We start from the raw sequence: 27,030 nt of genomic DNA, 5'->3' as shown, positions 1-27,030 counted from the left end.
AGCTGCAACCCTAGAATGGAGACCTTTTCTGTAAGATGTGGTCAGAGTTACTAGCCAGCAGTGACAGAGATGGTCCATGGATAGCTTCCCTCCTTCAGTCAGGTTGTATCATTGTGGAGCCACCCTGTGTTCTGGAACCTTTCCTCCTCCAGAGACTTTAACTGGGTCCCACTTCCACAGGAGGTGAGCTCTTTAGTGGGAACTGAGAAAAAGCTGATGATTCTGTGCCTAAGGGAAGGGGGTTGGATTTTGCCTTTTACTGTGGTTTTGAAACTAGTGAGATTCCATTAAATATCCAGCATGCTTTTTAAATAGTTTCTTTGCAGTTTAGCTAGGGCTCTTGGAGATTCTTCAAAATAGAATTACTTGTATCTTGTATGTATTTTGCTTCTTTCAGAAAACATCCCAGAAAAATGGACTCCGGAAGTCAAGCACTTCTGTCCCAATGTGCCCATCATTCTGGTTGGAAACAAGAAGGATCTTCGGAATGATGAGCACACAAGGCGGGAGCTGGCCAAGATGAAGCAGGCATGATCTGGGGCAGGGCTCTGTTTTCCTATAACATTCTTGAACCCAAGGTTGGATGTTCAGGAGGCCCAGTAGAAATAGCCAGGCTGTTTCAAAGAGGGACCCAGAAGTCTATCTTTCTCCATCTGTCCCTCATTCACTGGGGCCCGCACAGAGGGTCCCTAAGACTCCCTACTCATATGAGATGGGAACCTCTCCTGTGGGATAGCGCTGTGCCTCCAAGGATTGCCTGCCTGAGAAGGGACCATCAGCAGTAGTCAGTGCTCCAAATGCAGGAACTCTATCAGACTCTTGATTTCCCTCTCCAGTTATTACCTTGGTATATGTGAGGCCAAAGATTAAATTGGTGGCAACCAAAGGGTTCGGAAATCCTGAGGACAGGGAGTCCAGACAGAGCCCTGATGCCTTTATAAAATTGATGATGGAGTTGACATCTTGGCTTCTGAGAAGCCAGGTGGCCCAATGGCAGGGCTTCAACCATGCAGGACAAGAGCCTTGAGGTCTTTAGTCTAGGTTTTCCCACTGAGGTTTCTCTGTCTGAATGTCAAGGTCAGGATCTGTTTACTTCCTTGGGCATTCAGTCCTCTGTGAAGCTAACTATAGGAACCCCAGTGCTTACCCTGGATCAATAGCTTGAATAATTTTTCCCTTGATTCCCTGCTTAACCCTGCAGGGCTTCTCAGGTCTCTCCCTCCTTTCTCTCAACTTCTCAGAGAAGAGCTTGTTTAATAGGGATTTTATATTAGAGCTGGGGAGGGTCACTGCATATGAGTTTCATAAGACAGAATTCAAATCTGGGTTTGGCAGCACTTATTTTTTATTTTTTTATTATCATAATTATTACTGGCAGCTTTTAAAAGAAGCCTTTAAAGCTGAATTTGAGTACTCTATGCTTCATATATGTGACACTTAACTGAAACTGCTCTTTTCTCTTTGCTAGGAGCCAGTGAAACCAGAAGAAGGCAGAGATATGGCAAACAGGATTGGTGCTTTTGGGTACATGGAGTGTTCAGCAAAGACCAAAGATGGAGTGAGGGAGGTTTTTGAAATGGCCACGAGAGCCGCTCTGCAAGCCAGACGTGGGAAGAAAAAATCTGGGTGCCTTGTCTTGTGAAACCCTGCTGCAAGCACAGCCCTCATGCGGTTAATTTTGAAGTGCTGTTTATTAATCTTAGTGTATGATTACTGGCCTTTTTCATTTATCTATAATTTACCTAAGATTACAAATCAGAAGTCATCTTGCTACCAGTATTTAGAAGCCAACCATGATTATTAATGACGTCCAACCCACCTGACCACCGGGGTCCTTCTGACACCGCTCTTTAACAGCCCTCCTCTGCACTCCCACCTGACACACCAGGCGCTAATTCAAGGAATTTCTTAACTTCTTGCTTCTTTCTAGAAAGAGAAACAGTTGGTAACTTTTGTGAATTAGGCTGTAACTACTTTATAACTAACATGTCCTGCCTGTCATCTGTCAGCTGCAAGGTACTCTGGTGAGTCACTACTTCAGAGCTTTACTCCTTAACAGATTATATTGGCATAACTCTGTGATGGGCATCCAATTTTTTTTGAAAATGTGCTCATCCAGAAAGGTCCAAGTCCATGCAGCTGTGGCAGAGTTACAGTTCCGTGGTTTCATGTTAGTTACCTTATAGTTACTGTGTAATTAGTGCCACTTAATGTATGTTACCAAAAAATAAATATATCTACCCCAGACTAGATGTAGTATTTTTTGTATAATTGGATTTCCTAATACTGATATTTGTCATCCCTGCAGAAAGTGTATTGGTTTTTTAAAAAAGAAAGTGTATTTGAAAATAAAGTCAGATGGAAAATTCATTTTTAAAATTCCCGTTTTGTCAGTTTCTCTGATAAAAGATGGCCATATCACCTGTTTTCGGCCCCACATATCCTAGTACCCCCTCCCAAGAGCTGGGCTAAAGAAATAGGAATTTGGTTTCATGCCTGAGGCATTTAGACACTTCAGAAGGTGGCATAGCCTGTTTCACCTGGACTGCAGGCTCTGGCTCTAGTTCACAGGCTCCCTTTCCTCACTGTATCCAGGTTCCCTCCCAGAGGAGCCGCCAGTTCTCTTAGGCGGCACTCGGTTTCTCACTTCTCTCCAGCTGACTAAACTTTTTTTCTGTACCAGTTAATTTTTCCAACTACTAATAGAATAAAGGCAGTTTTCTAAACTTCCTGTATCCTCGTGTTTGTGTTGCTCTCTCCAGGGCTGGGAGTGGGAGGATATACCCAGCCTAGCTGTCCTTGGAAGGTTCCTTCAGACTGTGAAATAGGCTACGTTTGCCCCCCCCGCCCCACCCCCACCCCCCAATCTGGCACTAACCTGGCTCCTCCTAAGAAGGTGGAAACAATTATTTTGTGTCATATTCAAGTTCTTAAGTGGCTTAGTGTGGGGAATGCAGTGTATTGAGGAGAGTGAGGGGCACTCCAAGCAGTCACTCCTCTGGACAAATCTTAGTGTGACATTTTTCACTTCCTGCCCATTTTCAGTGTCTAATACTTACAGGCCTGAGTCTGGGGTTAAGGTGATTAGGTATGGAGGATGGCCTGAAGTCGATTGGGTCCACTCCAGAAGGCTGGTGCTGGGCCTAAGTGACTCCTTGGGAAAACCAGTGTTAAGGGCAGTGTCACACTGGAGGTGTGGACAAGAATATGCTCCAGGCAGCCCCAGAAAGCAGGGAAATGAGTTACAGCTGGAATTTGGAGCCGGAGCCGGAGCGAGTCCCGGGCGTTGACCACTTTCCTCCAATTTGACCTTATTAGAGCCACAGCGCCTCATTGCAGAGAGAACTTACCTTGGCAGCCACTGCCAACTGCACCAACACCGCAAGTTACAACTTGCTCTGTGCGCCTGGAGACAATAGGGCACAGACTGCAAGACGCGGCACTCACTGCTATTGCTGGCCAGTCCCCTTGGGCTCTGCCCTAACCCTTTACTAAAAGCCTTTGAGAAATAATAGGAGCTCTCTTGGACGCGAGCCCTGGGCGGGGTAACTCGCGCGAATGCCGCAGCGTCGCTTAGACTTGACCTAGCCTGCCTGCGGCTCTGCACTGCCTGGGCGGTGCCCGCATCCGGCCTGGCCGCACCCTCCCGCCCGGCTGGAGAGGGAGAAGGCCGGATGAGGCGGGGCCGAGGGTGGAGGAGCTGCCGGAAAAGTGCCTTTGCCACGTGACCCCACAGTCAGCACTGTCCCAAGCCGAAGCTCCGCACTATTGTGCACTGCACTCTTGTCCGACAGTCCGCCATGTGCGCTGCTCCGCTCGCGGCCGCCGCCCTCGCCGCAGCGGCCCCGCGCTCCGTGTATTCCTTCTCTGCACGCCCGTTGGCCGGCGGGGAGCCCATGAGCCTGGGTTCCCTGCGGGGCAAGGTGCTGCTCATCGAGAATGTGGCGTCGCTCTGAGGCACAACGGTCCGGGACTACACCCAGATGAACGAGCTGCAGCGGCGCCTCGGGCCCCGGGGCCTGGTCGTGCTCGGCTTCCCATGCAACCAGTTCGGGCATCAGGTGCGCCGCGCGGGGCAGAGCGGGGTGGGCGTGCAACCCGGGCTGGGAGCACCAGCGGGCGCGCGGGCCGCACAGCCGCAGGCCCTGGCAGCAGAGAGGCGGGCCACTTGCTTTTGTCCCGTCTGGGTTTCAGGTCCGCCTAGGGATTGTAACTCACCGAGGAACTTCTGGTTTGCGGTCCGAACGTTTCCCCTCCCCTCGCGGCCCCGGTTCTAGCTGCTCTTCCCTCACGCAGGAGAACGCTAAAAACGAAGAGATCCTGAATTCCCTTAAGTACGTCCGACCTGGCGGCGGGTTCGAGCCCAACTTCACGCTTTTTGAGAAGTGCGAGGTAAATGGCGCGCAGGCGCACCCCCTCTTCGCCTTCCTGCGCCAGGCTCTGCCTGCCCCCAGTGACGACGCCACTGCGCTCATGACCGACCCGAAGTTCATCACCTGGTCTCCAGTGTGTCGCAACGACGTCGCCTGGAACTTTGAGAAGTTCCTGGTGGGCCCAGATGGTGTGCCTGTGCGCAGGTACAGCCGCCGCTTTCCAACCATCGACATTGAGCCTGACATCGAAGCCCTGCTGTCCCAGGGGCCCAGCTGTGCCTAGGGCAACCTTCCTATCCCTGCTGCTTGGCAGCCACAGCACTGCCCTCTGGGGATTTCATCCATGAGGGCGTTTCCTCGAAATTTGCATAGAGGAACGCCTGATTTCCAGAAGAATCCCCTGAGTTGGGCGCTTATCCATCCCAGCACTCCTTTCCCAAACCAAGGCTTTTCGCTAATAAAGTGTTACATATGAGCAGAACTGAGTGTATGTCCTTTGTTAGTTGGGGACACCTTCCTAGTAATCTCATTGTTATAGGGCTGTGAGCTTAAGCCTTCACTCCTTTGGCCTTTGTTTTAGCCAAGCCTGAATTTCCTATGCTTTTGTTTGCAGTGTGTGGAATCCACTCTTTCCTGTGTAGGAAGCCTGACTCCTGTCCCAGTGTTTTTCCCTCTGCCAGGATATTCAGTAGGGCCTCTCCTTGTATTTGCTAGGCATGAAATGACATTTGCAAAAAAATAACACTGGATTCACACTCACATTCAGAATTTGTGGCCTCTCTCAGGTGTCAGGCCCACCCATTTTACACAGTTGTAAGCCCATGCACTTTTACAAAGTTCTTTTCCATTACTTTTTCAGATCTTTGCATGTTGCAACCCAGGCTTATTTATGTCTGCTTTGATGCTGCCTTTACTGGTTGTTACCTCTCCTGTATTCAGAGTGAGAAAAGAGTGTACAACTGGCCCTTCTGACCATGTGCTGCATGGTACTTAACAGTTGGAATTGTGTCCTTGGTCAGGCTCAGGGTAGGGGCTTATCTCACAGGCCAGCTGCTGCTTCTCAGGTGTGGTTTGGGTCTAATCTCTCCCATCTGTTGGCTCTGCTTGTCAATCTTTTGAGACTGATCTGGAGCACATCCTATCACCAGTACAGGGGATTCTGTAGGGCTTGGATGCAGGTTCTCCTTGGATAGACAAAGATGCAGAAACATGTTAGCAGGGTCACCCAGTCCAGAATGTGGGCTCATCATTCAGTCCAAGGCCATGTGTTCTGTTAGCTTTCAGGAATGCAGTCCTCAGGAAGCCAGAAAGAGACAGTATAGAATTACTAAAAGCTCTGAGGTAGTACAGGGTACTTTGAGAACAGGAGAGCCAGGCCCATTAGGGGGGATCATGCTTCCCTCCTGGAGGAAATGAGTGTGAAGCTGAAAAGGTCAAGAAGCAGTCAGCTGAGGAATGAGCTGATGGAGGGTGGACAGACAGGGAGGACGGTGTGCAAGAGTCTGAGGTGAAAAGGTGGCATCACTGACTAAGTTGGACAACACAAGGGCAAGGAAGTTTGGGGAGGAGAGTGTTCAGATTCAGACATCTTGCATGAGACATGCAGATGGAGTATCTGGAGCAGGTGGTTACAAGAGGCTTAGAAAAGGAGTATGGCTTGGAAACAAAGGTCTAGCCAAGGGGACAGTAAATAGCCATCAGAGAGTATGAGATCACCTGGGGACAGTAGCAAGAAAAAAGTCAGGCAGTGGGGGCTAGGCCTGAGGTCTGGATTCAAAACCCTGGGTCAGGTAACAGGCAAGCTGGGACAACAAGAATGGAGTCAAGGAGCCATGAGAAGGGATATTTCATGAAGAATGGTTACTGGGGCAAGTGATTATGGATTGAGTATTCCTCATCAAGTACAGTTTCAGGGGGAGAGCAGAAGCTGAAGCCAGATAACCAAGTGCCCAAGATAGGCCAGGTCCTGTTCTAGGAGCTAAACATAGCCCCCTCCCCCAAGAATCACCATGTTCCATGGCCCACATCCAGAGATAACCGCTTTGGAAAGTCTGGGGACTTAGGACCTATAAGTCCTACTCAGCTACCTGTAAGTTGGATCTGAGCACAGACTTTCTGCTCCAACTCTCCCCTTTTTTTTTTTTTTTTTTAACGTTTATTTATTTTTGAGACAGAGAGAGACAGAGCATGAACGGGGGAGGGGCAGAGAGAGAGGGAGACACAGAATCGGAAGTAGGCTCCAGGCTCTGAGCCATCAGCCCAGAGCCCGACGCGGGGCTCGAACTCACGGACCGCGAGATTGTGACCTGAGCCGAAGTCGGACACTCAACCGACTGAGCCACCCAGGCGCCCCCCAACTCTCCCCTTTCCTGTAAAGGCTCAGTCAGTGTGGCCCAGGCCACGTTCTCTGGTTGGCTCCTACAAGAGAACTCAGGGCTTTCTGCACTGACTTCAACCTCTTCCCCCCAAGCTGCCTGGTGACTCACTCCTACTTGCCCACTTTTTTTTTCCCTCTCAGTTTATGCCTAGGGCTGCCAAGGATGGGAATTTATGAGCTCTCAGTGTGGCTGACCCTGGCTGGCATATCCTCCTAGGACTTCAAGCTGCCTGCCTCCCATAATTGAAAATCCTTTCCAACTCTCTCCTTCAGGAAGAATCAGAATAAAGCCAGTTAACACCACCTCTTCCTCCCCAAGAAACCAGACATCTTCTCCCCAACACACAGAAACACACACTCCTACACATACACATTCCTTATCATTCCACCATGAAACCGACCATGAAACCGCTACTGGCTCTGACCTACACCCACCCCACCCTGTCATGAATCAGCAGCTTAAAAGAACAAGTAAAAGTAAGCGAAGGAATCCCAGTGAGCCTTCCTGAGGTCCTAGCCTTTAGTTAAAATGGCTGCAGAACATTGATCTGGGAGCAGGCAATAGCATTTAGGCCACAGACCTTTTGAGAAGGGAATGGACCCTGCTGTTACTCAAATTCAGAAGCTTCCATTTTAGCAGTTTTTCCAGAAATATTCGTTTTGTTTTGTTTTGTTTTTAAAGCATTAAACCTGATAAGCTTATGTAGATGTACATCAAGCCACCATGATGTACACCTTAAATATTTTACAATTTTATTGGTCAATTAAACCTCAATAAAACTGAGAGGTGGGGCACCTGGGTGGCTCAGTCTTTTAAGTGTCTGACTTCGGCTCAGGTCATGAGCTCACAGTTCCTGGGTTCAAGCCCCATGTTGGGCTCTGTGCTGACAATTCAGAGCCTGGAGCCTGCTTCAGATTCTGAGTCCCTCTCTCTTTCTGCCCCTCCCCTGTTTGTGCACACCCTCTCTCTCTAAATAAACATTAAAAAAAAAAAAAAAAACCAATAAAATTGAAAAAAAATCTGATAAAATTCAGTTAGACACTTCTTGCAGTTAGCCCTTTATGAGATGACTTCCTCATTCTGTCTCAATGTAGTTCCACAAACAACATTTAATACTAGCTTAATTTATTTTTAAGGCATTTTTTAAAAATTTATTTCTTGGAGGGGGGGACAGGGGCAGAGAGAGAGGGAAGAAAGAGAATTCCAAGCAAGCTCTGCACTATCAGTGCATGGCGCTCTAATTCATGAATCGCAAGATCATGACCTGAGCTGAAGTCACTTAGCCAACTGAGCCACCCAGGCACCCAAAAACTAGCTTCTTCTTAAAAATTTAAAATGTGGGCACCTGGGTGGCTCAGTTAGTTAAGCGTCTGACTTTGGCTCAGGTCATGATCTCATGGCTCGTGAGTTCAAGCCCTGCATCGGGCTCTGTGCTGACAGCTCAGAGCCTGGAGCCTGCTTCAGATTCTGAGTCTCCCTCTCTCTCTCTGCCCCTCCCCCACTTGCACTCTGTCTCTCTCTGTCTCAAAAATAAATATTAAAGAAAAATTTTTATTAAAAATAAAAAAATGAGTAAGTAAAACAAGTTTATTTTCAGAGAAACATTCCTGTCCCTATCAGTTCAATAAATCTCTTAAGCTTAAACTTTTGGATAATACTAAGTGAAAACACTGCCTAAAGATTTCCCTAAGAGAACCCAGCATGGACCTATAAAGAATGGACAGTGATCCCTGCCAAAGAACCCTGAACTTGGCAAATTTTTATTATATTACAAATAGGCTAGAAGAGCAAATAGACTAGCTCCAGCTAGTCACACAAGTTACCAGATACATGCTTTGCATCAGTAACTATGAATTGGGAGCTGGGAGCACAAATAGGAGTTCTAGCCTAAGGAGTAAGGGCTCATGGGCCCAGCCCCTAACCCTAGGAGTAATAGAGAAGCAAACTCTGAGCCCCGAGATCCTTCAGCTTTGACCTCCCCAAGAACTGAACTCCAGATTTGTCATGTGAGAAAGCAAAACTAAGATCATCAACTAGGTAGGCAGCTTGCTGATGGCTATTCTAGCTGCATTCAGAGCTAAGACTGACATAACAGTGATGTGCTAAGCAGAAGCCCAGCAGTCTTTCCATTATTCATCTCACAGACAGACACCCCATCTCCAGTGCCCCTGCCCCCAGTCCTAGTATTAGTTGCAGCCAGATAGGCCAGAGTATGAGACCACAAAACACTCCCATGTCATCCAAATGCCTAAAGTCCAAGCAGTAGCCAGGAGAATGTGTAGCCCACCTTGGGTGGTGCTGAAGAGTCCTACAGGCCACCTAGCTCCACAGGGAGGTAAATGGAAGCAATCCAAGTCTCCCTGCAGAGGAAGCACCTGTTACCCCAGCCTCCTCTGTCCCCAGAATGTAACTATGCCTGTGTACATATGTGGGTGAATCTAAAGGAACCCTGGTCCCCTGAGCATCCCTTGCAGACTCATCATACGTGCCCATAGGCCAAGGGAAATGTCAGCATGACTTGGTTCCCTATCTATACTAGTTGTTTAGTTTTCCTTCCCAGCAATGTGCCTGTACCATCACCCTCCATGTTCCTGGAGCACTTTGTCACACAACACACAAAGTGTAATTACATGTGACAACATCTTCCCCAACCATGCTGGCTGTGAACCCCTGGAGGATAGGGGCTGTGAGTACTTGTATGTAATAGATTATTAGAGAAATGAAAAAAATGGCTGTATCTGATATTCTTCCATTCATTTCATCCAAGAAATGCCTATTGAGAATTTGCTCTGTATAAAGGGCAAACAACACGATTAACAGCTAAATACTTGTGTATGGCTAAGACATCAATGGTAATAGAGGAGGAAGAGGTGGGCCTGGCTGGCTCAGTTGGTAGGGCATCTGACTCTTGATCTCAGGGTCCTCAATTCAAGCCCCACGTTGAGTGTGGAACCTACTTAAAAAAAAAAAAAAAGAATTAGAGGAGGAAGACAGGACACTGGCCACACCTGGGCTCAGGGTGCCATACCCTCCATGCCCAATCAGGGCTGGTCACCAATAGTGGCATAACCAGAATGGAATCCATCCAATAGCATGAGTCTTCAATGTAGGAAAGGTGATTCCTAGTTCCTCTCTGAGATTCCTTCAGGTCTTTGCCTCTGTCACCTTCCCCAGTAATATAATCCTTCTATAACAGAGGTTATAATGTCACTGATAAGGTATTTAATTCTTCTAAAATGTATTTGTAGAATCTTTTATTGTTTCACGGTCCTCTGGGCAGGTTAAATAAGCACAGACAAGAAGGAAACAAAAATATTTCTCCCAGGGCACGTGGGTGGCTCAGTGGGTTAAGTGTCCAACTTTGGCTCAGGTCATGATCTCACAGTTTGTTAGTTGGAGCCCCACATCGGGCTCTGTGCTGACAGCTCAGCCTGGAGCCTGCTTCAGATTCTGTCTCCCTCTCTCTCTCTGCCCCTCTCCTGCTTGTGCTCTGTCTCTCAAAAATAAGTAAATGGTAAATACCTACATATACTAAGTTAGACAACATATATATATATATGTGTGTGTGTGTGTGTGTATACATATACTAAGTTGAACAACACATATACATATATATATGTATGTATTTCTCCCCGAAGAGACCTGTAACCAAAAGCTGCCCAATATATTTGTGAATACTGCCACACGTCTCTGTCATTGCTGGCCAAGTGTGGACCAAGTCTAAGCTGGGAGGGCCAACTGCAGTTAGGTGTAGAGCAAGCCATACTGCCAGCCAAGGCAAGAACTTTTTGATTTGGAATCAGATAAAGCTTGAAGTTCGCACACTCAGACATTACAAACTCTCAGTTGGATCATCACAGTCCAATACAAGCCTGTTTGTTCCCTCTAGCTGACTTCCTGCTTGCCTTCCTATTCTTGCAGTCCAAGCTTCCATGGCAATGGGTGTGTTCTTCAGTTCTGGGATTTGGTTATGAGGCCAAGTGAGTGCCCTACTAGGCCTAAACCTCTCCCTAGGGTAAGAGACCCAACAGAGAACACAGCCCTGGTGCCTGGGTGTCTCCTGAGCTGAATCATGCACTTCCTACCAAATCCACAGGTCACCCACAACAGCAGGAGCACATGGGCAGATGTTGATAGTTTCCAGTTCACAATTTTTAACATTTTAATTAAAAAAATGTTTTAATTTTTTAAATGTTTATTTTTGAGAGAGAGGCAGAAAGAGAGGGAGACATAGAATCCAAAGCAGGCTCCAGGCTCCAAGCTGTCAGCACGGAGCCCGATGTAGGGCTTGAACCCACCAACCATGAGATCATGACCTGAGCTGAAGTTGGATGCTTAACTGACTGAACCACCCAGGTGCCCCTGCAATCTTTAACATTTTAATCAAACTCACTAAAAACATTTAATAACTTTGGAGATAATGATTTTCTGACTGTGAAGTTTCACTTTATTCCTTGCATTTTAACTATTAGCATTTTATAATCTTAGTATAAGGAACCATCCATAATTAGTGTATGGTTTTTACAGCCATTTAATAGCACTGAAGAGATCCTGCCTTAAAAAGGTTTTCCAAAGTTTTCATATTTATAATTAGGTTTTGTCCCCTTTTCTAGTGGTGCTGAGGACTTGTCCTACTTCCTTAAGACTCTGACCCAGACCATAAATGGTACAGGAGAAACTGCTAAAAAAAGAAGAGAGAAGCAGACACCCTCTAGTGTAGGTTCTGATAACCCAACTTTCTTTTTCCATAAATAACAGTTGTTCCAAAAACAACATTTTTAACAATTTCAAAGAACTTTCACAGGAGGGCACTCAAGGTTGTCAGGGTTGACTCCCAGATGTAGAATTATCATGTCGTGGTAACTCTTATCTGCAGGGGATTAACTGCCATGTGGTTATTCAAGGCAGTTTTAATTCCAAATTTACTTTCCCCTCCTATCTACCCAACTGCCAAGAGGCCTGTGTTACCAGATGATACGTGAAAGCTGTCCCAGCTAGTGCAAATTGAATTCATGCTAATTTCAATTACCCAAAACCCAACATAAAAATACTATGTCTGTTCAAATGACTTACCACACCTTCACCAAGCCTGTGCTCCCTCCTCCGTCCCCAACACTAAACATGGCTCATCTGTTTCTCCTCCCTCATTGCCATCTCTACAGTGAAAGGTTCTTAACAGTTCTCTGGGCTGCTATTTCATCTCTGCTCTGAAACCTTTTATAATATCTGTGGGCCATTTAAGGCAGAGCATGTGGCCCTTCTGGCCTCTGTTTTAGCTTTAGATTGAAGGTTCTTTCCAGCTTAATTGGTCTAATCCTCACTCTTTGATACTGCCCTGCGTGTTCCAGAAATTGACTCCTGTAGTTTCACTTCCTGTAACATGCACCATCATTTCTATGCTTAAGACCACACTCAAATGTTACACAAGCCAAAGGCTGCCTTTCACAGCTCAGGGTTCTACAGTCTTTGCTTCCTATCCCCCCCCCCTTTTTTTTTATTCATACTCTAATGGCACTTACCACACACAGTGTGACGCTGGGTCTGTGTAAGATCTGTTCTCCAGTAGATTGTATGAAGTCAGGCACTGTGTCTTATTTTGGAGGACAGAACTGCTCGACACCAGCTGCCTGGCTTCCTCGCGGGCTTACTTCCCACTCTACGAGGAGGGCTGTACTTTTTGTATGCAGGGTCGAGTGGAAAACATAGTGTTCAGGACACTGCTTCTTGTTGCAGCAAAAAACTAAGAAACAGCTTGGGCACCTAATGTGGAGAACACATCTGGACCTCTGCTTCCCCCAGGTGCTATCGCCCCTCAGCGGCTGCTTGTCTCCCTGACTAGCTCAGTGAGGTGGGCTTGGGGAATTCTGCTGTGGGCCATGATTCTGGCATCTAGATTGTTTGAGACGAGTGTTCATGACTACACCACACCTTTGAGTCCTGGTCCCAAGGCGCTGGTGCACCCGGCAGTCCCCAAATCCCTGTAGGGTCTCCAGGGCAGGGACCCCGATCCCAAGTCTGGGCGGCTAAGGACTGGCCTAAGGTCTCCAGCGGAAAGCAAGAAAAGCTAGGAGCAGGCTAACAGCGCAGGCCCTGGTGGTGTGCCCGGGGTGGGGGAGGGAGTGCCTTCCGTCAGTCAGCTAGAGACGGGCCGGGCAAGACAGAGAAAAGGGTGCGGAACAGGCATCCCGCGGAGCTGCCCGCAGGGCGGGAGAAAAGTGCAGCTAGCTTCCCTCCGCCCGCCTCCTCTTCCGGCCTCCTCCAGGATCCGCCGCGCTTCAGTGGGAGTGGAGCTGCGCGTGAGAGGCGGGCCGAAAAGGCAAAGGCCAGCGGGTAGTCGAGGCCGCGGCCCGAGGTGGGGTTAGGCCGCGCGCGCGCGTGTGCGTGCGTGCGTGCATGCGTGCGTGGGCGCGGTCCACAGCACGCCGTGCGCGAGGCGGATGTCCGGGCCGGCTGGGCCGGGGCCGCGGACGAGATGGCGGAAGGTGGAGGGTGCCGTGAGCGACCGGATGCGGAGACCCAGAAATCGGAGCTCGGGGCCTTGATGAGGACCACGCTCCAACGAGGGGCGCAGTGGTGAGCGCCAGGCCCGCCGTGCCGCCCTCAAGGCCAGGGGCAGGGGCTCTGGCCCTAAGGCCGGACCCCTCTTTCCCGGCTTGGGTAGGGGCCGGGCGGGGGCGATGTTAGTGACCCTTGCAGGGTGTCCTGAGCCCTGTCCCTCAGGAGAGGAAAGCAGGATCACCTCTGGGAAAGAGTGAAGGTCGTCCCGGCCCATTCAGAGCCCCAGAGAGTGGACCCCGTGGGGGCGAGGGCTGCAGGATGCGGGGAAGCGGGGGGGGGGGGGGGGGGGGGGGGGGGTGCTCACGGGGACCTTCAGGATGTGAAGAGCCCTTTACCTTCGAGGAATTGCAGTGTGACCTTGAGCGAAGGCGACCACACCTCCCAGACCCTGGTTCCTTACTGTTAAAGCCAGGGTAACCAGTATTTGGCACCCCCGCCTTTTGGGTTGAGAAGAATATCAGAAGTAGATACTTTTGTTACTTGTAAACTGCCGTGCGGGTGCCAAGGTTAGAAGCTGAACAAATGTTTGAGAGCTCCAGGTTACTTTGGTAGTAAATGTCAAAAATAATTGTGGCGGCAGCATTTCGGAGTGGGAGAGGAGGATAGCTTGGAGCCTAGATAAAAAGATTAAAAGTTCAGGGTTTAGAAGAGCAAGTCTGAGACCAGAGGTTTCTTAAATTGTTTAGTAGAAGAGAAGATACTTCGACTAGTTAGATTTCTTGGTAGTCTTATCGTGTGAGAGTAGAAAGCTAGGGCTTGGCTTTGCATTGAACTTGATTGAACGAACATCCGTCTTTAAGAAACTGTGGCTGTGTTGATAATGCCGTTTACAGTAACCGAGAAATTGAGCAGGGAAGGGAAACCTTGGGATTAGGAGGAGTTCAGATAGGGCTTTACAGTGTTCTTCAGCTGGCCAAGCTGTGAAATGCAGGGCAAGCAGAGGAAATTATCCTGCATAGGGGTGATATATGAAGGACACTCAGCAGAACCAGAGGAAATTTGAGATAGACTAAGAACACGCACTAAAAGTGTTTGGAGGGTGCTGTTCAAGGGGTTTGGAGGGAAAAGAGCATTGTAGAGATTTGGATATATTTATGGATCTTTGCGGCCTCTGGGAAGCTGCCTGATCTCTGAGGTTTGTTGGCTATAAAACTTAAAGGACTCACCAATATGATTGTGCTCCCCCCCCCCCCCCCGCTGCCCTGAGATTTCCCCCTCCTTCTTAGTTGTAAAACAGCATAGTGATACTTTTTTTTTTTTTAGCTTATTTATTTTGAGAGAGAGGGAAAGAGAATATGAGCAGGGGAGAGGCAGAGAGAGAGGGAGAAACAGGATTGATCCCAAGCAGGCTCCACAGTGTCAACACATAGCTGGACTTGGGGCTTGAACTCATGAACCGTGAGATCATGATAGCCTAAACCAAGAGTCAGATGCTTAACTGACAGCCACCCCCCACACCCCAACAGCATAGTGATACTTTTTAAATATAACCAGAGCAACTTAATAACTAGAGACTAGAAACTATTATATGTCACACCTAGACACTGTTGTATATGCATGTATATGTATACACACACACTTGTTTTAAACACGTAACTTTTATAAAAAAAGTTATGAATTGATTTTTTTATTACAAAGTGCCATATTTACAGTTTTAAAATAAAGCCTTTTTCTTAGAAATGTTACAAACATTAATATAGTTTTACAAACTACAACAGTGTGGGGGAATGGCCTGGTTGCTTGACTTCAAATGAAGTTTTTTTGAATCTTAAAAAGGCCTGAGTCTGGGAAAAAATGTATATGCCTATATTTGATAAGAGATTAGTATCCCTTTGTCAGATTACAAAACAGAAGACAGATTTTTACTGATTGGGATATTTTTCTTTTTATGTTTTAGTCTTAGTCAAATATTTATCAAGTGCCTTGATAAATGCAGGGAGCTAACTCTCTGTGCCTAGATGTCTATAGATACGAAACACATGCATTTTTTAAATATTTTCTTTGGTACTCACAGGAAGTCTGAAGTGTGTGGTGTTATCGCATTTTCAGAAAGAAAATTAACTTAATGCTCTACATGTCAAATAGTGTACCCAAACTGTCTTGGACAAGGACCTCTATAAAGATCATTATGAAATTAATGACTTGCTTATTAGCAAACAAGATTTTATTCATAGGAGGACATCATTTATTTATTTATTTATTGAGTGAGTAGTAGATATTTTTCTTTTTAATGTTTATTTATTTTTGAGACAGTGCAAGCAGGGGAGGGGCAGAGAGAGAGGGAGATACAGAATCTGAAGCAAGCTCCAGGCTCTGAGCTGTCAGCAGAGAGCTTGAAGTGCGGCTTGAACCCATGAACCGTGAGATCATGACCTGAGCCTAAGTCGGACGCTTAACCAACTGAACCACCCAGGCACCCCAGAAGGACATCATTTAAAAAAGCCTTTTGAGGTGTGCTTCAGTGGTTCAGTCAGTTAAGCATCCAACCCTTGATTTTGTCTCAGGTCATGATCTCATGGTTTGTGAGTTTGAGCCCTGCGTCAGGCTCTGTGTTAACAGTGTGGAATCAGCTTGGGAATCTCTCAGTCTCTCTCTTTTCCCTGCTCCTCCCCTGCTCACTGTCTCTTTCTCTCTCAAATAAATAAGTAAATAAATAAATAAACATTTATTTAAAAAGGCCTTTTGAAGCCAATCATTTCCTTTTATTTATTCATTAGTTATTTATAAATTATAATATAAATATAAATTATTTATATTTATTTTTTTATTTTTTTATTTATTTTTAAGTAAGCTCTACACTCAACGTGGGGCTTGAACTCACGACCCGGAGATCAAGAGTCACACACTCCACTGACTGAGCCAGCCAGCTGCCCCTATTCATTTTTTCAAAAATCATTTCAGTTTATGGATTTTTTACCTTTGCCAGACCGTGTCTGCCATGTGGGGCCTATTCCAGCTTTTGTTCTTAAGAGTGTGTTTCTGAGTGGGGACTGTGTATTGCTCAGGTGGGAAGACCATAAAAAAAAAAAATTAAGAGAGCAGTTGCAGAAACTTACAACCTCAGCTTTTCTGGTATAGTAAATTTTTGTCTGTCTCTAGGTATCTTATTGACAGCCGGTGGTTCAAGCAGTGGAAGAAGTATGTGGGCTTCGACAGCTGGGATATGTACAATGTGGGTGAACACAATCTGTTTCCTGGCCCAATAGATAACTCTGGACTCTTTTCAGGTATAGTATCCCATTGCTTTTCTTTTGTTTTAAAAAATTTTTTTAAAATTCTATTTATTTTGGAGAGAGAGAGAGACAGAGTGTGAGCAGGGGAGGGGCAGAGAGAGAAAGGGAGACACAGAATCCAAAGCAGGCTCCAGGTTCTGAGCTGTCAGCACAGAGCCCGATGCAGGTCTCGAACCCACAAACCATGAGATCATGACCTGAGCCAAAGTCAGACACTTAACTGACCGAGCCACCTAGGTGCCCCCCCCCCCCCCCCCCCCCCCCCCCCGTCATTGCTTTTCTAACTGAAATATTCCAGGCACGCAGTGGTCTGAAGTGGTGTTTATCAGTAACATGGACATGACAAACCTAACTTTGCTACTATGAGGGGATAGAAACAAGTATCCTTGATTTGTATCTATCAAAGAAGGCTTTGTAGACACTCAGGGAGAGGTTAAGTTACTCTTTTCCTAAACTGCTTCTAAAGAGCAGCTTCCAGTATTTTTCTTTTTGCAAATTAGTTCTGCTAGAGATGTCAGATTTTAGATTAGCATGTGGAATGGAAAGAATAGGATATCATTTTGAAATTGCATCTGGAATCTGAAATTTGGGCACCAGAATGTTCTGTGTTAACCTTTGCAGTTGAACAAACTGTAGACCTGTCTCATCCATCAAACATTCCTGTGATGGTTGTTTGTCACAGAAGTGGTGTGAGGAGAAGTGGAAGGTAGAGCTACCATCACGATCAGCTCCCAGTGGAAGAAGTGACTGAAAAAGTGATGTGTGACCTACCAGAGCTGGGCTTGTACCTGTAGATGCATTGAGATGACAGTTGGGCTTTCTCAGGCTCTTTTCTGCCTAGCTTTAGACTCAACTTGCAAGCAGGACACAGGTGATCTGTTGATTTTGCCCCAAATCAGAGCAGTAGGAAGATAGACAATACATGAAGCTTGATCCAAGTACCTAACACCAAGCTGGGTGTTTTTAAAAATGAGCAGTGCTTCGGGCTCCTGGGTGGTTTAGTTGGTTGAGTGTCTCTTTTTCGACTCAGGTCATGATCCCAGGGTTGTGGGATCAAGCCCCACATTGGGGTCCATGCTCAGCATGGAGCCTGCTTGAGATTCTCCCTTCTCTCTCTCTCTCTCTCTCTCTCTCTCTCTCTCTCACTCCTCCCTCTCCCCCTCTCTCTCTCTCATTCCTCTCTCTCTCTCTCTCTCTCTCTCTCTCTCTCTCTCTCTCTCTCTCTCTCAAAAATGCCCAGACTTGTTTTAGTCTGGGAGGTCTAATGACATAATGAATAATTCATGTACTTTGTTTCCTGATGTAGGTCACAGATGGTGGCATCATACCATGAAGTTGCCCTAAGGGAGCACAGCAGTGTATTTGCACTTTTCTTCCCCATGCCCCGCTCTTTTTTATTTTATTTTTTCCAGTAATCTCTAACCCCAACGTGGGACTCAATCTTATGACCCTGAGATCAGGAGTTGCATGCTGTACTGACTGAGGGGGAGACAGAGGATCCAAAGCGGGCTCTGCACTGACAGCAGAGAACCCAACGCAGGGCTTAAAGTAGGACGCTCAACCGACTGAGTCACCCAGGTCCCCATTCTTTTTTTTTTTGAATAGATTTTTTTTTTTTAATGTTTATTTTTGAGAGAGGGAGAAACAGCACAAGCGGGGGAGGGGCAGAGACACAGAATCCGAAACAGGCTCCAGGCTCTGAGCTGTCAGCACAGAGTCTGATGTGGGGCTCAAACTCATGAATGGTGAGATCATGACCTGAGCTGAAGTTGAACTATCAACCAACTAAGTCACCCAAGCGCCCTATGAATAGGAGATTTCTTAATGCTTTTAAAAGTACTAGTGATAAGAATCCTAGGGCTAGAGGGGCTCTCTGAAGTCATTTTGCATGATTTTCAGCTAAGGGCAGGCATTTCTTCCATGGTCCCCCAATTTGATGTCATCTGGTTTTGGCTTGAAACATTTGCTGTGTGCTTAGGAAGTGAGAAGTACATTCTGTTCAGACCCTGCTTCCTTGGAACATTGACAGTGCAGGAATGACCTATCTCATGATTGAGGGTCACCCCTTAGTCCCCAGGCTTTCAGTCACCTGCCAGTCCCAGTCGGGCTGCCTTTCATCTAGGGTCACAGGAGTGGCTGGACGGGGCTCTTGAAAGTGGGGAGGGATGGGGTACAACATGTCCTTGTTTATGTTGTCCACAGAGCACCCCTTTTCTCATTGCCACCTCTGCCCCTACTGTCTATCAGATGGAATATCTGTGCTTAGGCCAACCAGTGCTCTCATTTCCCCCCTTTATTTGCCACTCTGTTGAAGAAATTTGCAGACTAAATCCCCAATTCAAAACCCCTGTGTGATTGTTTAGCATGATGCCAGTTTTAGGTGAAATTTGAAATTTCCAGTTAAGTGAAATTGAAATCCCAGTTGTATTTATCCCATTTGCACTGTTGTGTCTAAGAATGACATGTTTGGGAAAATCATCACTGAGCCTTAGATGGGAAAATGCCCTGTGGAAATGTTGGGCTTGGGGATGGTGCTGCTGAAAGCTGTGTGTTCTTTTCCCACATTTAAAGGCTTCTGGCTGTTGCTAGGCACAGTATGGATGGCCAGATCTGTGTAGTACTTAGTGTTGGAAATGAAGAAGGGATATCTCCCCAAGTAAGACAATAAGCGAATAACTTCTGTGAGTTTTAATTTATAAATCAGAGAAAAGTTTGGAATTTAGGTTGTCAGTTTTGGGGGGAAGCATTTGTCTCAAGCAGGCTGATACCAGTGGGTCATCCTTCTGAACAGAAAAGGCCTGGTTTGTCATTGTTAATAATCATGCCAGAGCTGCTGTGGAAAGTGGGTGGCTCTGGGGAGGGGCAGAGAGAGAGGGAGACACAGAATCCGAAGCAGGCTCCAGGCTCTGAGCTGTCAGCACAGAACCCGACGCGGGGCTCAAACTCACGACTGTGAGATCATGACCTGAGCCGAAGTCAGACGCCCAACCGACTGAGCCACCCAGGTGCCCCTTAATTATAATAAAATACACATAACATAAAACTTATCACCTTGACCATTTTTAAGTGTACAGTACAGTAGTATTAAGCATATTTACATTGTTTTGCAGCCTATCTCCAGAACTTTTTCACCTTGGAAAACTGAAACCCCATACCTATTAAGCAGTAACTCCTAGCCTCTTTTCCTCCAAGCCCCTGGAAACCCCCATTCTACTTTCTGTATCTGAATCTGGCTACTCTAGATACCTCATTTAAGTAGAATCATTCAGTATTTGTTTTCCTGTGACTGCCTTATTTTATTTAGTATATTAGTATAGTATTCTCGGGTTCATCCTCATAGCGAGGTCAGAATTTCTTTCCCTTTTAAAGGTTGAATAATATTCTGCTATAGGTATATACCACATCATGTTTATCCATTCATCCATCTCCCCTTGGTATTCTTGTCCTCCACCGCTGTTTAATTCCTTTCCTATTTCCTTGGAGATGAAATTTCAAGGCAGAGGTGGATCAGATCTGAATTTTGCTCTAAGGAAGGGCAGAAGAGCTGATTGGATAGGGTATAAACTGGTGTTGAGGGGGTGGGTGATGACAAGCCCTGGTCACCTTGTGAATGCTGCTTATGGTTTTAGTTTTTTGTTTTTAACATCGTCTGCCTTGAGTTACGGATGAGTTGCACCATTGTGGGTACTTCTGCTTTCCCAGTTTTGTGGCTTGCGCTACCACAGGAGTGGGTGTTGAAGAGCACAGAGGCTCCCTTCTTGGGAGGGGATCAGTCTTTCCTTGATCCAGTTCCTTGGTCCTCAATTGAGGGAGTAGGTTTCAGATCATGAACTTCCACTTCTGACCCCCAATCATGTTGCCTGCCTGTGGTAGGTGCGAGGTGGACGTTTAGCATGTTGGAGTATTACATATTTTCTTCCTTCACAGGGGGTTATCTAGCTAGGTTTTGACTTGGACTGTTGAAAACTAAGAATACCAAATGACTCTTGGTAAAATAAAGTTGACTTCAATGACGTGTTTGTTGCTTTCTTAGTAAATCAGGAGAAGGGTTGCCTGGGTGGCTCAGTTGGTTGAGTGTCTGACTTCAGCTCAGGTCATGAACTCGTGGTTCGTGAGTTCGAGCCCCGCATTGGCTCTGTGCTGACAGGTGGAGCCTGGAGCCTGCGTCAGATACTGTCTGTCTGTCTGTCTCTCTCTCTCTCTCTCTCTCTCTCTCTGCCCCTTGCCCACTCACACTCTGTCTCTTTCTCTCTCAAAAATAAACAAACATTAAAAAATTATTCGTATTTCAGGAGAAGACGATGTATATATTTTTAGGTGTTTGTTTTATGTATTTTGAGGGTGAGAGAGAACATGTGTGCACAGTGAGCAGGAGATGGGCAGAGAAAGAGGGAGAGAGGATCCAAAGCAGGCTTTGCAATGTTAGCATGCAGCCCAGTGTGGGGCACGAACTCATGAACTGTGAGATCATGACCTGAGCCGAAATCAAGAGTCAGACTCAACCAACTGAGCCACGCCCAGGCACCCCGAGGAGAAGATGGTATTTGACCTCAGTGAAATTTCACTAAGCAGAATGTTATGTTAAATATTCATAATTAACAATTTTAATTGTGGACTCTGGAAGCACTTTGAAAATGTAAATTGGAGGTTTTCTCTTTTATTCTTCCTTCTCCATTCAATTACAGGAGAAGTACACATTTCTCATAAAATGTTCTGAAAGCATGGCTAAAGACGGCTTTCAGGTCTGCTCTGTGTTATGGCCAGAGACAGAATTTTGGAATTTTGTCCTGTTATTATAAATAATTTTCTTGTTTCTGAAAACTACGTAAGAATCCTGTAAAACAAACATTTCTGAGAGAAGAACAGTGAGTTATGAGCTGTTTTCTTTTTTCAGATCCGGAGAGTCAGACCTTGAAAGAACATTTAATTGATGAATTGGATTATGTATTGGTCCCAACCGAGGCCTGGAATAAATTACTCAACTGGTATGGCTGTGTAGAAGGCCAGCAGCCCATTGTCAGAAAAGTGAGTACATGAATTGTCACAGCTGTTGGTCAGTGTCTGTGAGTGCTCCTTGGGGGACACTGACTAGAGTTGGTTTCCTGGGGTACTGGATGTGCCTAAGTGGTCGAGTAGAGGTGTTTGAGGCCTTGTTTCTGGTTCTCTTTAGGGAATTGTGATCGTGAGTGGTGGTGAGTGAGGCTGCTCACTTGGGGTGTTATAGTGAGTGGCCTCCAAACATCAGAGCTGCCCAATGGCTTGGGGTGTGTCCAGCAGTGCCATGAGAGCACTTTCTGGAAGGCTGTATGAGAGAAAGTTTACTTGGGGTCATAGGGACCTACGGTAATGTACCGCTTCCTGTTTATCTTAAAACTTTTCTGAAACTGCTTTTGCTTCTGTGTTTAAGAGTCTTTGGCCACATTGTTGAATGTCTCAAAAAGCAGGTGTTTATAAGCCAGAGAATAGCCTCTTGAGGGAAACAGGCTATGGGATAGACACCTGGATTCCTAACCCCTCTGGTAGATGGGACTCATGAGAAGACTGCCCACCCTGACTCCCATAGTTGTTTGCTTGTCCTACCAGAGGGAAAATCACAAGATCCCACATGCCTGCTGATAGGTAGCCATTGAGTAAATTTCTCACTGTCTGGTTTGTAGTTCCCCTTCTTAGAGTAGGAAAGAACTGCAATCCTGAGGCCATGCTTCTAAGGATCACTGTTCAGGGCCAGAGCTACCTTCTTTTCCAGCTAGAAACCTGGGCCCCTGAGAGGGGTTAGGGATCAAAAAGTTGGGGGCATGCCAGTGTCCTGCAGATGTCTCCTAATGCTCACAGTGTTGCCATATGGTGAGTGTTCGGCTGCCTCAGGGATTTAACTATATTCTCTAGTCCTCTCATTTGACAAACCTTGAAAAGGAGACATCATGATCCTGATTTAGAGATGAACAATGGCTTCCCTGTTGTGCAGTGTTGTTCCATCCGGACGCTTTTCCTCATGAGTGGGAAAAAGATTTTTAAACTCCTAGGACGGATGCCAGTGGCTTTAAAAATCTAATCACTTAGGGAAACTGATAACTGTGTGAATTCTGCCTTTTACCACTGACAAAACCTATTGCTTCCAAGACTGCCGGTGTGGAACCCCTGCTCCTTCACCTGTGCCTCTTGCAGGTTGTGGAGCACGGCCTGTTTGTCAAACACTGCAAAGTGGAGGTGTATTTGCTGGAACTGAAGCTCTGTGAGAATAGTGACCCCACCAATGTGCTGAGTTGCCATTTCAGCAAGGCAGACACCATTGGTGAGTAGCTGGGCTGGAGTCCCAGGTGTCCATTGGGAGAGTGCAGGGCATTGTGGCTAATGGGAGGGAAGCCAGGCACCCCCTTCAGAATTGTTACCCATATAGTCTCAGGTTGTGGTTACCAGTCCTGACGTGGGAGCCTGCTCTCATAGAGAGCCAAGCCTGGGAATCGTGTTCTGTGAAACACCTGGCATGGCCCCTGCCCATTTGACATACGGTGGTAAAGATGAGGAAATGCAGATTCAGAGAGGTCAAAGTAACTTAAAAAATCTTTGTGAGAAAGTGGCAGGGCTAGTATTTGAAACCACATGGGTCTTAACTTCAAAGATAAGTTTTCTCACCTTTCTGTATTGTTGATATGCTATGTAAATGGGACCCACATCCTCAAAGAAGGAGGAGCATAGAGAAAGTTTCTAGGTATGTGAGTGCGAGAAGATGCCAGTGGAAGATGTGTGGCCTTAGGAGTCGCCATGGGGCTGAGGTCAGTCAGAACTTTTGGTCCAAAGCACCCTGTGACCCTCTGAACAGGAAGGAGGATGAGCAATTGCCCGGTATGGGTACCTTTAGCCTTGCATCTGGAGAAGGCCTTGAGTGATCTTTCTGCTTGTCCCTAGCAACCATCGAGAAGGAGATGCGGAAGCTGTTCAACATCCCTGCTGAGCGTGAAACACGGCTGTGGAACAAATACATGAGCAACACTTATGAGCAGCTGAGCAAGCTAGACAACACTGTCCAGGATGCGGGGCTGTACCAGGGTCAGGTAGGAGGGCTCAGGCCATGCCCCAGCAGGCAGCTCTGCCAGATACCTGCCAGACATCTGGTTCTGAGCACATTAGCAGTGAGGTGCTTTGCATATTCCTTATATGGTTTTCCCTTTCACTCAGGTGCTAGTAATTGAGCCCCAAAATGAAGATGGCACATGGCCGAGGCAGACCTTGCAGTCAAAGTAAGTGAACTCTTTCTCCCTTGTGGGTGGGCACACAGGTGTAAGAGAGACGCTGTTTCCTAAAGCAGTTATTGTGCTAAGAAAAATTTTTGGGGAGTCAGATGAAGAAACATGCTATTTCATATCCAGAGTCTGTAATCCTGGCCTTGGGTGAGTAGTGTGCTGGGCAGCCGTCTGAGGAAAGCTGTCAAGGTGTGTGAACAAGATGGTGAGCCTCTCCTTGTTGAGAATGAGAGAAGGAATAGAAGGGGCCCAGATCTGGGAATGCTTTTCTGCCAAGAGGTCGCTTTGTTTTTGTCAAGGCCATTCATTTTCTCCACCTGTGGTGAGAGGCTTGGATGGGAAAGAAGAGGGCTCAGGCATGGGATCTTGTATGACTTAAAGGTAGTAGTTTGATCCCACCCCGCTTTTTAACCATGGGCCTGTTAGTCATTGTTGCTTACTCGGGGAATGTTGCTAAACTGGGACCCCAGGCATCTCTGTCTCAGGAGAGGTTTGTGGGTGGTGTGGAATTATGCATGTCCTGAGAAGGGGACAGAAAGGAAACATGAGTTTTTCTTTTTTTTTTTTTTTTTTTTTTTAGTTTATTTATTTGTTTTGTTTTGGTTTTTTTATTTAAAAAAAAAATTTTTTTTTTAACGTTTATTCATTTTTGAGACAGAGAGAGACAGAGCATGAACGGGGGAGGGTCAGAGAGAGGGAGACACAGAATCCGAAATAGGCTCCAGGCTCCGAGCTGTCAGCACAGAGCCCAACGCAGGGCTTGAACTCACGGACTGCGAGATCGTGACCTGAGCCAAAGTCGGCCACTCAACCGACTGAGCCACCCAGGCGCCCCGTATTTATTTATTTTGAGAGAGAGACAGTACGAGTTGGGGAGGGGCAGAGAGAGAGAGAGAGAGAATATGAATGAATGAATCCCAGACAGGCTCCACACCTTCAGCATGGAGCCCGACGCAGGGCCCAAACCCACAAACCCACAAGATCATGACCTGAGCCGAAACCAAAAGTCGGATGCTTAACCAACTGAGCCACCCAGGTGCCCCATGTTTTTTTATGGTAGCAGGTGGGGGGATTGTGTCTGTGGTCTGATAGTTATGGGGACAGTGTAGGTCTTTACTCTCTTCCTTCAGTTAGGTCTTGGACAGGGACTATTTCATAGTGATGGGCTCGTAGCTCCTTTGAGAGTCATGAAAGCTACCTGCTCTCTCTTGAGAAACACTCAAGAAGACACAGCGTTTTGCCAACAATCTCAAGGGTTTTACAGATACTCTAGCCATGGACTCCAGTTTTAGAAACCCTGGTCACCAGTTCCTGACAAATTGACAAAATAGCTGTGGTAGGCAGGATAATACCACCCTCCATGTCCACGTCCTAATCCCCTAGAACCTTTGAATATGTTAGGTTACATGGCAAAAGTGATTAAGATGTGATTAAGGGTCTTGAGATGGGGAGATTATCCTGGATTATCTGGATGGGCCCCATGTAATCACAGGATGGACGAGGGAGATGAGAGTCAGAGAAGGAGATGTGGGGACAGAGCAGAGTCCAACTGATGAAATGGGAGAAAGACTTCACTGGCCATGAGCCAGGGAATGTGGGCAGCCTTAAGAAGTCCCTAGAGCCTCCACAAAGGAATACGGAGCTCTTGATTTTAGCTCAGTGAGAGTCATTTTGGATTTCTGACCTGCAAAATTGTTAAGATAATAAATTTGCATTGCATGTGTGGTTTTTTTTTTTAATATAAATTCAGTTTATTCATAAATTTGTGTTGTTAAAACACAGCCAGTAAATTTTTGGTAATTTGGACAACAGTAATTGGAAGGCTAGCCTTGGCTGCTGACTCCCTTCTTGGAACTGGAAATGCCACAGAACTGAGAGAAAATAACATTAAAAACTGTGAGGAACCCCTGGGGAGACAGAAGGTGATTGGATTCCAGTCTGTGAGGTAGGGTTGACAGTTTGGAGCAGAAGAGGCTGGATATACTGGTCAAGGGAGACTGTTAGAGTTCTGCCTTTTTCTCTTCCCAGTGCTGCTTCTCCCCATCCCTTCCACACCCTAGGGTCCCAGATTCCAGTCAAGGGAGATGGCTTTTGGAAAAGAACAGTGTCTCCTTGTATTTGCCTAAAGGTTAGAGTTTCTCTGCAAAGTGTGGCCAGTGGCCAGTGGGCCCAGAGTGGGATTCCTGAGGTACATTCCCTTCCCCACTCCCCTAATGGCACCAGGTACTGTTCTAGATACTGAGGATGTAGCAGTAAATAAAGTCTCCATCCTCAAAGAGAAGTAAATGACAAATAAGAAAAATCCACATGGGGAAAAATCAGGGAAGAAAATCAGCAGGTATAGGCTTTGGGAAGAGGCAGATTTAAATAGGATAATGGGGAGGCCCCACTGAGGTGCCGTTTGAACACAGTTATGAAGGAGGTGAAGGAATCAGCAGTGAGTGGAGTGCTTATTAAGAATAACATTGTGAGGCAAAGGCGCCAGCAGCAGTGGAAGTTCTGAGGCAGAAGCAGGCTTTGTTGAAGACCAACAGGAGTTTGTTGTGGCTGTGGTGCCAGGAGTGATGGCAGGAGCTTTTGGGGGAAGGTGGTAGGCCCCGTTGACGGTTCTAGCTGTGCCTCTGGGGGAGGTAAGGAGCTCCTTGGAGGAGGTGCGGTAAGGGGAGAGATCTCACCTGGTGGGATCTCACCTGGTGAACAGCTCAGAGGGAGCCGTAATGAGAAGCTGACTAGTATAGTTGGAATGAAAGGAAAATGGCAGATTGACAGCCTGTGCTAGTGGGAGCATAATTCATGTTCCCAGCCTCATAGGAGGATGGAGTAAGCATAAAGAATACCATCAAGGAAAGGAGGAGGTGGGTACGTGAAACAGGAACAGGGTGGCATTCTTGGGAACAAAGAATTCAGGAGATGGGTTGAGTAGCAGAATGGATGTAACTGAAGCTGAATGAACAAGTTGGAAGGTCAAGTTGAAGAATTCTAGAAAGCATTAGGAGGGATGAAGAGATGAAAGATAGGAGAAGCAAAATGCTATAGGATGAGGGTAGAAGTGGCAGTATTCGTATCTCAGAAGCAGAGAGGAAATGACTGGAGCAAGGGGAAGAAAATGTTTGAGGATAAAATGACCAAGAGTTTCTCAGAGATCACAAAAGAGGAAAGATCTGAAATTTAAAGAATGCTAAACACTGATGGAAGGAAGAAAGCCCACCCCTAGACACACTAGAGTAAAAATTTAACAATGGAGATG

The 27,030-nt window shown here is 46.6% G+C and overlaps 3 protein-coding genes and 1 long non-coding RNA gene across 8 annotated transcripts in view; 3 read left to right on the top strand and 1 right to left on the bottom strand.

The window, feature by feature from the left end:
* The window catches only part of RHOA (ras homolog family member A), a 63,195-nt gene extending 60,469 nt beyond the window's left edge, over positions 1–2,726 (top strand). For both annotated transcript variants that reach the window (XM_019416818.2, XM_019416817.2), the window contains 2 exons: positions 398–528; positions 1,469–2,726. In XM_019416818.2, coding sequence (XP_019272363.1) covers positions 398–528; positions 1,469–1,642 — 305 coding nt within the window. In that variant the 3' untranslated portion in view covers positions 1,643–2,726. The remainder of the gene's footprint in view (positions 1–397; positions 529–1,468) is intronic.
* Positions 2,727–3,730: 1,004 nt separating this feature from the next.
* Positions 3,731–4,854, top strand: GPX1 (glutathione peroxidase 1). Its single transcript, XM_019440193.2, has 2 exons — positions 3,731–4,061; positions 4,297–4,854. The coding sequence occupies exons 1-2, from the start codon at positions 3,801–3,803 to the stop codon at positions 4,654–4,656; spliced, it is 621 nt and encodes a 206-aa protein (XP_019295738.1). The 5' UTR covers positions 3,731–3,800; the 3' UTR covers positions 4,657–4,854.
* A 4,722-nt stretch (positions 4,855–9,576) lies between these two features.
* Positions 9,577–13,045, bottom strand: LOC128775550 (uncharacterized). The gene is made up of 2 exons (XR_008420313.1): positions 12,271–13,045; positions 9,577–9,707 (listed from the first exon to the last, which is right to left on the bottom strand). It is a non-coding gene; the product is annotated as an uncharacterized LOC128775550 (long non-coding RNA).
* Positions 13,046–13,111: 66 nt separating this feature from the next.
* Positions 13,112–27,030, top strand: part of USP4 (ubiquitin specific peptidase 4) — a 49,322-nt gene continuing 35,403 nt past the window's right edge. The window contains exons 1-6 of one of the 4 annotated variants that reach the window (XM_053897350.1): positions 13,112–13,324; positions 16,409–16,536; positions 21,437–21,567; positions 22,708–22,834; positions 23,449–23,594; positions 23,719–23,780. In XM_053897350.1, the coding sequence (XP_053753325.1) occupies positions 13,224–13,324; positions 16,409–16,536; positions 21,437–21,567; positions 22,708–22,834; positions 23,449–23,594; positions 23,719–23,780 (695 nt within the window). In that variant the 5' untranslated portion in view covers positions 13,112–13,223. The remainder of the gene's footprint in view (positions 13,325–16,408; positions 16,537–21,436; positions 21,568–22,707; positions 22,835–23,448; positions 23,595–23,718; positions 23,781–27,030) is intronic. The other 3 variants (XR_008420312.1, XM_053897349.1, XM_053897348.1) reach the window with 3 other exon arrangements.

The sequence above is a fragment of the Panthera pardus genome, unplaced genomic scaffold (assembly GCF_024362965.1).
Source record: "Panthera pardus isolate Hobbes unplaced genomic scaffold, ASM2436296v1 HiC_scaffold_8, whole genome shotgun sequence".
NCBI classification, from domain to species: domain Eukaryota; kingdom Metazoa; phylum Chordata; class Mammalia; order Carnivora; family Felidae; genus Panthera; species Panthera pardus.
The sequence above is the reverse complement of the archived record's forward strand: the minus strand, read 5'-3'. Positions and strand labels throughout refer to the sequence as shown.